This window comes from Antechinus flavipes, chromosome 4 (assembly GCF_016432865.1).
Source record: "Antechinus flavipes isolate AdamAnt ecotype Samford, QLD, Australia chromosome 4, AdamAnt_v2, whole genome shotgun sequence".
Taxonomy (NCBI): domain Eukaryota; kingdom Metazoa; phylum Chordata; class Mammalia; order Dasyuromorphia; family Dasyuridae; genus Antechinus; species Antechinus flavipes.
In genome coordinates, this window is record NC_067401.1 from 30024333 (window position 1) to 30034783 (window position 10451).

At 52.6% G+C, this 10451-nt stretch overlaps 1 protein-coding gene across 2 annotated transcripts in view; it reads left to right on the forward strand.

Annotated features, from left to right (window-relative positions):
• The window catches only part of SEZ6 (seizure related 6 homolog), a 75598-nt gene extending 69413 nt beyond the window's left edge, over positions 1–6185 (forward strand). The window contains exons 9-17 of one of the 2 annotated variants that reach the window (XM_051992275.1): positions 210–348; positions 810–1006; positions 2542–2736; positions 3431–3622; positions 3918–4115; positions 4472–4510; positions 4877–4994; positions 5072–5174; positions 5337–6185. In XM_051992275.1, coding sequence (XP_051848235.1) covers positions 210–348; positions 810–1006; positions 2542–2736; positions 3431–3622; positions 3918–4115; positions 4472–4510; positions 4877–4994; positions 5072–5174; positions 5337–5369 — 1214 coding nt within the window. In that variant the 3' untranslated portion in view covers positions 5370–6185. The remainder of the gene's footprint in view (positions 1–209; positions 349–809; positions 1007–2541; positions 2737–3430; positions 3623–3917; positions 4116–4471; positions 4511–4876; positions 4995–5071; positions 5175–5336) is intronic. The other variant, XM_051992276.1, reaches the window with a different exon arrangement.
• The last annotated feature ends 4266 nt before the right edge of the window (positions 6186–10451 follow it).

The following is a 10451-nucleotide window of genomic DNA, read 5'->3' on the forward strand; positions in this document are numbered from 1 at the left end:
GGGGGGCAGGGGGAAGTATAACACTGGATACAGGGAGGCAGAATAATAGATACCCATGGTGGGGCTGGACCCACAGGAGGGGGGCACTGAAGGTGACCACAAAAAAGGCACTTTCTGATCCCTCCTGGGAAGTCCAAAGGGGGCAAGCAGGAGAGTAGGCCTAAGCCTCAGCCCGATGTCCTGCCTGCCCCCTGCTCCTCTCCACCAAGCTGTGTGCAGCGGGGAGATCACAGATTCTGCCGGCGTGGTGCTCTCACCCAACTGGCCGGAGCCCTATGGCAAGGGACAGGACTGCATCTGGGGTCTGCATGTGGAGGAGGATAAACGTATCATGCTGGACATCCGTGTGTGAGTGGGCTACAGGCAGGACTAGGGGAAGGAGAGGGGAGGGCTCCCCCAAGCCCAAAGAGGGACCAAAATGGAACAAAGAGGAAAGATCTGGGTTGATCAGAAGAGACAAAAATATTCCTGAGGATGAAATGGAAAGACCTGGGTTCAAATCCTACCTTTCACACTGAGCGCCGCCCCCTCCCCTGCCAGTTTACTCTTTGGTATAATGAGAGATTTAGACTAAATGTAGGCTCTGAAGTATGAGCTTGTGTGTGTAGGTCACATACACTCCTTGGTCTCAGTTTCTTTATCTGTAAAATGAGGAGGTGGACTAGTCTAAGCTTCCTTCTGGCTCCGGGGTGTGACTCCTAAGCCCTATTTTCTCCTCTTGCCCTATGGGTTTCCCTGGCTCTGCCCTCAGTCCTGATGGCATCCAATTCTCCCCCTCCACCCTATCCCATCCCTTAACCCCGGAATAGGCTTCGGATTGGCCAAGGGGATGTGCTGACCTTCTACGATGGGGACGATCTAACCGCCCGGATACTGGGGCAGTACTCAGGAACCCACAGACACTTCAAGCTGTTCACCTCCATGGCGGATGTCACTATCCAGTTCCAGTCAGATCCTGGGGCCTCAGCCATGGGCTACCAGCAGGGTTTTGTCGTCCACTTCTTTGGTGAGCCCCCACCCACCCTTTCCCTCTCATCCCACACTGAGAGGCAGCCAGCCCTCAGCATCAGGGAGGACTCCCTGGCGGAGACAACTGAAAAGGGAGGGGGAAAGCATCAGAGAAGAAGAGAGGGAAGGTGGCAAAGAGAGGGTGGAGAAAGTGCTCTAGCCTAGGAAGAGAAGGCTAAGAGGATACTGCAGAATTTTGCCTTCTGTTCTCTATCTCCTCTGAGTACCCACTAAGGAAAAAAATTATGTTCTTTCATTGCAACATGAGAGCTTTAAGTCAGGTAACAATAAGAACTTCCCATCAAGGCTGAGACACACATGCCTACCACATTGTTGCATTTATTTGGGGCTAGAAGGGACCTCAGGAGCCATCAGTCCAAGCCCCCCACCTCCATTTTACAGCTGAGAACTGAGAAGGCCAGCTGGCTTGCCTGAGTTAGCACAGGTAGTAAGGATGAGGAGGGGCTTCAACTCCAGAAGCAACAGGTTCTGCTGTACTGCGGTGCCATCTCATAAGGTACCTGATTTACCTGAAATCACCCAGGTAATTACTGATGGAGCCAGGGCTTGAGCTCCCCGTTCCTTGACTCTGAAACAATGATCCTTGGAGCTACCAGTAAATGTTTGCTGATTGATGAGGAAAAGGCAAGATCAGATAGAAGCGGCAGCATTTTTGAGGGGAAAGGGCATCAGAGCAAAAGGCCTGGAGATTTGGTTCCAGCCACCGTTTGGTTATTAACTGTCCTTAAATAAGCCCCTTTTTGTGGGTTCCAGGGTCCTCATATGTATTATGCTACAGAGACGGCCTCGAGGAAAGAAGGCAAAGTTAAGATTCAGGAGGTGGGGCAGGATTACAGGGGGGAGGGCAGAGTGTCTTTCCGTGATGGTGAGTCACAACTGTGAGCCCATTCCTTACACACACACACACACACACACACACACACACACACACACACCATAATCTAGTGAATTAGAGGCTCTAGGAACAAGAGACAGAGAAAGAGAGCAGAGGGAGGGAGACAGAGAAAGAGAAAAAAGAGGCAGAGACAGAGATAAAGAGAGGATAAGGCAGAAACAGAGACAGAGAAAGGCAGAGACAGAGGGGAGTGAAGAGATGAGGGCAGGTCTGGCTTTGCAATTGATGATCTGGGGTCAAATCCTTCCTCTTACAATATTTATGTGAGTAAGTTACCTAAATACCTGGGTCTAAGTTTCCCTATTTGTAAAATGATGGGATTGTATTAAGATGGCTTTTAAGATTCCTTCCAGCTCTAGGTAGATAATCTAAGGAAAAGTGATGGAGAAGCATGAAAGCTACTAGTTGGCAAAAACAAATTACCCAACAAAGGGCAAAGCTTGGATAAAGAGAGCTTTGTAGGCAGCCTCTAGGGCAAGAAGGAAGGAAGCACCAGGCAGCTTACAGATGGGACTGATGCTGGGACAGCTTGGTTTGTCCTTGCCAAGCACTCAGGCTAAGAAGGGACCCCCTTTATTCTCCCACACGGCCTGAGCCGCAACATGCTGTGTCTCCAGAGGTGCCCCGCAATGACACGTGCCCAGAGCTGCCCGAGATCCCCAATGGCTGGAAGAGTCCTTCCCAACCGGAGCTGGTCCATGGCACTGTGGTAACCTTTCAGTGCTACCCTGGCTTTGAAGTGACTGGAGCCAACACCCTCATGTGCCAATGGGATCTCACCTGGAGTGAAGACCTGCCCACCTGTCAGAGGGGTAAGTGGGCTTCCCCTCCCCACCCCACACTGAGCTGATCTTGGCTCAGAGTCAAGCAGAGACTAAAAGTTAGCAATGCAATCAGAAAGAGGCAGAGGGAAGCAAGGAAGGAAGGCATGCTGTCAATTGATAAACATTTATTAAGCACCTGCAGTGTGCCAAGTAGCATGCTAAGCATTGGGGAGGCCAAAAGACAGCCTGCCTTCAGAAAGTTCTCAGTCTAAGGCTAGGCACAAGGGTCTATGGAGCAACAGAAAAGCTCCATCCTTGACTCCCAAACAGGGAGTCTTACTCCCTGCTCATCACCTGCTCAATCTGCGTCCCCTACTGGGATGCCCTCCCCTCTCTTTTCCATTTAGCTAAATACTATTCATCTTTCAGTCTAACTCAAACCCCACCGGCCCAAACATCCCTTTCTTGACTCAGTGATCTCTCCCTATCCCCCCACCAGCATTCTCTGTCCCACTCCCCTGCCACTCAATATACTAGTTATCTCATGTGTGTCTCATTCCCTTCCCCCCTCAACTGGCCCTTAAGACCTTTCCAAAGTGGGATCTGGTCTGGCAATCTGTACTGATGCATCTAGGGGATGGGGCAGGGAGCAGAGTAAGCTGGAAGGGGCAGGCACAGGCAGGAGACAGACGCAGCCAAGCTCATCCTTTGCTTCGGCTTCTTCTGATCCCATCGTCTCCAGTGACTTCATGCCGCGACCCAGGGGATGTGGAACACAGCCGTCGGCTCATCTCCAGCCCCAAGTTTCCAGTGGGTGCCACCGTGCAGTATATTTGTGACAAGGGTTACGTGCTGACAGGCAGTGCCATCCTCAGCTGCCATGACCGCCAGGCAGGCAGCCCCAAGTGGAGTGACCGGGCCCCCAAATGTCTTGGTAACTGCTAAGCTAGAACTGGGAGTGGGGAGAGGGGGAATGGGGGATTAAGGAGGAATATTCTAGTCTACTCTCTACCCATCCACATGCCCTATTCAGAGTACAGAACAAACTAAGGAAGAAGAGTAGAGTCCCCCTTTGCTAAAAAGCCCAAGTCCTGGGTACCAGGAGGGGAGAATGTTAACCCCAAACCCGAGAAGCAATGGGAACAGAAGCTGGGTTGTCAAAAAGCGGACGGGGCTACCAACAGGTGTCCAGTCATAGTGCCCTTACTGGACTCTGGCTGTCTTTGCAGTGGAACAGTACAAGCCATGCCATGGTCCTGGAACCCCTGAAAATGGCGTCCGCAGCCCCGAGAAGCGGCTGTACCCTCCAGGTGCCACCCTCCACTTCTCCTGTGCCCCTGGTTACGTACTGCAGGGAGAGGCCAGCATCAAGTGCATACCTGGACATCCTTCACAGTGGAGTGACCACCCACCCACCTGCAAGGCTGGTGAGTCTTCCTGGCACCTTTCCATTCCCATTTCTTGGTTGATTCTCCCTTCCCCTCCCCTCGTCCCCATGGAACATCAAGACCATGAACAATCTTTTCATCATCAGCATCCCATGGTAATGTGTGACTTGCTTCCAGAGAATATTCTCATAGGCAGAGTTCCCCCTAGCGGGCTCCTTTTCTCCTTCTGCCCTTCTTTAGCCTAAGTCCTCAACTCAACTGGAAAATCCATTCAGGTTCTATTTGATGGTGAACCCCATGCCTGTTCCCCAAATATCCTCACCCTTGCCATGATCTTAGGCTCTAACTAGATTGCTGCTTTCTCTTCCTTCTTCCCCTCCCACTTTTCATTCCAGCCTCTCTGGAGGAGTTCTACAGTGGACGCAGCTTAGATGGTGAGCCCCCACTCCCTCATTTCTATCAACACAGAGGGACTGCTCTTGTCCAAAGTCTATGCTGTGGTTTGCCCTTACTAGTTATTGGCAGGGAAGAGAATCTCACATAGAACCCAGGGAGTAAGAGAAGATGTGGGTCTAAGGGAGAAACAGTGGAAGGAGCCATCTGTTATTAACCTACTTCATCCAGCAACTGGGTACTCATCAGGGAAGGCAATGGGACTGGTGCAGATGTCAACAGCAAAAGCCAAAGAGATGAAGGATGGAAATAAAGGGGGTGTTAAAGATAGGAAGTAGACATTGGGAACCAAGAGGCCTGGCGTTCATGGACCATCACCACCAAGACCCCATCCTTTGTGCCTACAGTTGCCAAGGCCCCCACTGCCACAAACTCTTTGGATGCTACGCATGTGGCAGCTGCCATCTTCCTGCCTCTGGTGGCTATGGCATTGTTGATGGGAGGCATTTACCTCTACTTCTCTAGGTAAGTGTATCTGCTGTTGCCACTAAGACACTTCCAGAGGCTCCATGATGATATTCACCCATCTCTCTTATCCTCAGGGTCCAAGGGAAAAGTCCACTGCAGCTGCCTCTGACTCAGCCCCGTTCTTATGACCATATCACCGTCGAATCTGCTTTTGACAATCCTACCTATGAGACTGGAGTAAGTATCCTAATTGAACTTATGGGGCCCCTCCCGCCCAACAGTCCTTGTCCCTGGCTCCTGACAAGCATCTTTTCTTGAAGGGGTCCCAATTTGTCCAAAATATCCTTTTCCCCAGGGGGATGGGCCAGGGTCTGGTGGGTGGTTTCCAACTCCCAGCAGTCTCTTTCCTTTGCAGGAGACGAGGGAATATGAGGTCTCCATTTAGGGAGAGGGGGCAATCTGGGGGAGCCCATCCTGCCTGGCATTACCACCTGGTCGGCAGCTTTCCTGACACTACCTGCTGCCCTACCCACCTCCTGTACATACCACATGGAAAGAGACTCTACCCTAGCCCTTTCAGAGCTGCACCTTCCCCCACATGCACTGCCCCCAACCTGTCTGCCTGGACACTTCTGCCTGCTCTGGGCCCCCCTCTAGGATCCTGAGGGCCTTTGCCTGTGGGCAAGCCAGGCTCAAGCACTAGCCAGTCCCTGTAAGAACAGCTTTCTCCTGCCTCTCTCCCCATCACCAGGTTGGGATCTTGGGTACTGGGAAGTCAGAACATTTCTGTGTAGTCTCTATGCTCTCAAAGCATGGGCAAATGAGCTACAGGTCAGTGCGTGGCAGAAATCTCTCCCTGTGTTCTTCACAGGCAAAGAATGGGAGCAGTCCAAGAGGTGGGGGCCCACACAGGTTTCATGTCCATGATTAGCTCTACCTTCCTAGGGGATGTCTGTTCTCTGGATCTCCCTGGAATGACTTCCCCACACCTCTTGGGTGACTTCAATAAGTTTCCCCAATCCCCCTCTCCTATCCCAGGAGTGGACAACACCCCTTTTCTCCCAAAAGGCAGAAGGGTAGAAAGGAATCAATCCCAGGGAGTCTAAGGGTTTGGAAACTCTTTCCCTCCTCCTCCCAAGACTGGTTCTCCTGGGAAGTGTACTCCATACCAAAGGGACTAACCCTCTCCTTCCCTGGCTTGCCCTACTCTCTGAAGTTTGGGAGGTGTGTGTGTGTGTGTGGTGTGTGTGTGTGTATGGGTGTATGGGTGTGGGTGTGTCTGTGAGACTATGTGTCGGAGTGGGTTGAGGGGTGTATGTGGAGGGGATGAGAAGCAACACCCTTTTCACCTGACATGCTGGTTCATTATAAACATCCTTTTCCAATCCAACCTCTCCCAACCCCCACAAAGTTCAGACTTTTAATTTCTTCTTCCACTTTAATTTTTTTTTCTTTCCTTGTTTTGGGGGATGCTGGGGGGGACAAACAGACCCAGGAAAAGGGGAATCCAAAAGCCCAGAAAACTGGTCCTGGGGGCAGAGGTACAACCTGCTCCAGTGGGAGACCCAAGGAAATGGTTGCAAGCCACTTTGTGCATATAAAGTGTAACATAGAATCCAGGGTCTGGGTCCAGCCAGAGAACAATCTTTAATTTCTGTTGTTTCCTTATTAAAAAGGTGTTTTCAACAAAGCCGGAAATCAGATGGATGTTGTTTACTTGTCGAAAGAGTATTATGGGGAAAGCAAAGACAAACACAAAAAGGGAACCTGGGCTCCTTAAAAATCACAGGAACAAGGTTTATTGAGTGGCCATTTTGTACAAAACAGGGGCTTTGAGACCCAGGGCCTGAAAAAGTAGGTGCCAGGAGGGGAGGGGGAGATAACCTGGCCTCTTCCCTGGTGGGCACTCCCTTTGGTAGAGAGCCCAGCTGCTTTCTCAACCCATTCTACTTTTCCTTCCACTGGCACTGCTCTAGAAGCAACAGGCTAGACTCAGGGCAGCAGCTTGGCACATTCCCAAGCCCTTCAGGCAAGGCTCCACCATTCTTGTTCAATTTGACTATCTTTTTTCTCAAGATGTGCATCACAAACTACCAGCTCCATCCCAGTCTTACTCAGTGGCTTTAATTTCCCTGGTCCTCTTCTCTAAAATGGAGAGGATGGGCCAGGATGCCCCCTAAAGATCCTTCTAATTTCAGACACTCCAATCTCTCCCTCACCCATCTTCCTAATGGGAGAGGGCCTCAATCCTATTAAGAGGGTGCAGTTACCTGATCAACCACAAGAGGTCACCTGCAAAGGATTTTGCCAAATTTGGCTCAGGTTTATGCCCAGTGCCAGCCAGCATGCTCCGGCTATCTCCACAGCTTCCAGGGCTGGGGTTTTCCAAGGTGAGCTGCTTCTCTCCCAGCCCACCAAGACCCTCTCCTTTGCCCTTCTGGGGTTATTCCTTTCTTCCATGACCCAAGTGGGAGGTCTTCTGAGCTGTTTGGTTCCCTGCCACCTGTCACCAGAACAGCCTGATTTCCCTCATTAGCCCGCCTCCTGTTCCTGCTTGTGGCTGCAACTGATGGTGTCGATCAAAACAAAGCCTTGATAGCTGGGCATGGTGCCAAGGGTTCTTCTTCTGCCTCTCTCCCCAGCTGCCCTGCCAAGCGGGTGCCACAGGAATGACACAGCAGCACAGCTGAGCCCTCAGGGGCAAGAGTGAAGCCAATGACACAAGGGCATTTGAGGTCCCAACCCCAGAAATCCCGTGGGAGAATCCTTAAAAGTGGGCAGCAGGGCTTTAGCAGAGACTGAAGCTGACAGCCCCTCTCTCTGTGTTCTCTGTCTCTGTCTCTGTCTCTCATCTTTGCTCTACTCTGGGGAGACACGATCATCAACCTTAAAGAGCACCAGAGAGGGGCAGCAGAGAAGAGTGAACAACCTGTTTAGCCCCCACAAGTGGACTTCAAAGGGCAGGCTATTCCTTAGAGAAGTCAGATCATTCCCTTCCTAAACATAAGTAGCCTGACTGAAAGAGAAGAGATTGGAACCTAAAGTGACATACTTCTGTTGGTCTTACCATCCCAAAAGAAGGACTAGCAATTTATCAGGGTGAGGCAATGAAGTTCAATTAGGAGAACCATTGGATCCTAGATTGAGAGTTGAAAGGGACCTGCAACACCATTTAATCCACAGTCCTCATTTTATGGATGAGGATACTAAGGCACAAAGGAGGTTAAGTGACTTAATGTGACCTAACATCACCTAAGTGGCAAAAGGTAGAAACAGGATTTGAATACAGGTCCTCAGGTCACCACCCTGACTCTTTAGGTTGGAAAAGGAGTCAAGAAAATTGAGTGCTGATATAACTCTGCCACTAATTAGCAGAGTGACTGGTAACTTTTAATGTTTATGACGCTGTGTCCAAGCTCTGGTGGACCGTCACTCTGGAGCATGACCTTTATGGACTTCTTTTCAATATGGACCCAAATCTAAAGTGTTTCCAAAGTCTAAGGGAAATAATAGTGGATAAGAACCTATGTCCTTCAGACACCTATCTGGCTGTTTCCCTAGGAGAGACTTGACATTCTCCACGAGTACGCCCAAATACTTAACAATGCCCAATGAAGAGTCTGGCACATCGTACCATCAACTGCACTCTCCATTTGTAGGTCTCACTCTTGACCTATAGACTTTACTGGGAGCCCTCAGTGGGGACCTCTCTCTCTGATCAAGAAGGAACGCTTCTCAGAGACTACAAATCCCAGCATGCAGCACTCTAGCTCCTAGCGGACTGGCCATCCTCTTACGTAGTTGTTTGTTATACTAACAGCAGCTCCCATTCCCACAGCACCACGCTTTCTACCTTGCGTGGCAGCTATAGAGAAAGCGCTTTGCAAACCTTAATGCACTGTGCAAATGGGAATCACCACAGGCTTCCAAAGCGCTTTGCTCTCGACCTTGTGAGGCAGACAGATGGTGCAAGTATTATCATTCCCGGCTTACGAGTGGTTTCTGGTCGAATCCAGGTCTCTCTGGCAGGAAGACGACTATTTGGAGCCGGGATTCGAACTCCGAGGTCTCCTTAAATCCAGCGCTCTTTCCATATTGTATTGTACAAAATGTTCCCCGCCGCCTGGACTACAATTCCCATAGTGCTCGCCGAGACTCGCAGACTTCAGTTCCCAGACTGCAAGGCACTTCCCTCCCCCCACCTCCATATGCTCGGGGATACCTGGTGCATTGCATGTCGGGAATCGAAGTCCTCCGTAGACAAGTAGCGGATTATTGACGTGGAGGAGCTCTCCGCCTCTGGCCTAGTACTGAAAAGTAATTCCCAGGGACTGTCGTCCAGAGGCAAGAGCAGGCGGACCTCTCCAGTGAGAAGTATTATCACCGCCACTCTCCTCCCCGTAAATAACGAGATCCTCGTCTTACAATTAACTGTTCGAGCAGGGAGGAATCAAGAATTTAGCCGCGGCCGTCGCTGCCCCTCCCCCAGCAACCCCTCTTCCGTCGCAATGTCCCTTTTCCCCTTTACAAACATGGCGCTCAGGTCCAGTGCAGCCGTCAGCACTGGCGCTTAACCAAACAGTGCCGAATAACATCACTAAAAACTCCGACCCTACCGACGGCCTTATAGTTCCAGCCAGTACCACAGCTTGTCGTGCCCCGCTCACCCAAGTTGGAGAGCTCCAAGGGTACAGCTGTTTTTTGCTCCCTTTACCAAGATGGCGATGGGAGACAAGCTCTTGTGAAGCGACAATACGCCTGCGTGCGAAGCGGGTGCGGCTTTCGGAGGCGGAGGTGTGTGTGTGAGACGTGAGTGGTGCTTTCAGCACGCCTGCGCAGAAAGCCGTTCGTCTTTGGCCACTCCACTGACGTCCGAGGCTGCAGGTTTCCTCTACTTCTAGCAGCTGCGCTGTGAGCTTCGGAAGCCCTTCAATGCGCTTGCGCGGAAAGAGGGGCCTTGGGAAACCAATGCGCCGGCGTGGTGAGGGGTGGGAGGGGCGTCAGCGCTCTCGGCGATTGCCAGCGCGGCTGCGCGCTGGGGGGCGCCCCCTCTGCGCGGCTGCGCGGGAGCGAGGCCGCCGGCTGTCAGTGCGGTTGCGCGCGGCGAGCGGCGAGCCCGGAGCGCCTGCGCGGGCGGCTTTGCGGGCGCTCGCGGTAAGTTTGCGCCAAGTGCGCGGCAGCGGGGACGCAGACGGCGGCGGCGGCGAGAGGCGGAGCCCGGGGACCCCCCCCATCCCCCTTCCCCCTAGTCCCCTCACACGGCACCACCTCAGCTCACCTCTCGCCCCCCCCGACCCCGACCCCCCTCCCGGGATGGCAGCGCCCGCCAGCCTCCCCGGCCGGGCCGGCGGCCGCCAGCGCCGGCTCTAGCCTGTGGGCCTAGGCCCCGCCGAGGCCCGAGCCCCGGGAGCCCGGAGCCACCGTGCAGCCAGCAGCCCGGCCCGGGACTGAGGGGCCGCGCCCCCCTCACGGCCCGAGGGGAGGACGGTGCCGCCCCGGGGGCCCCGCGGGGGC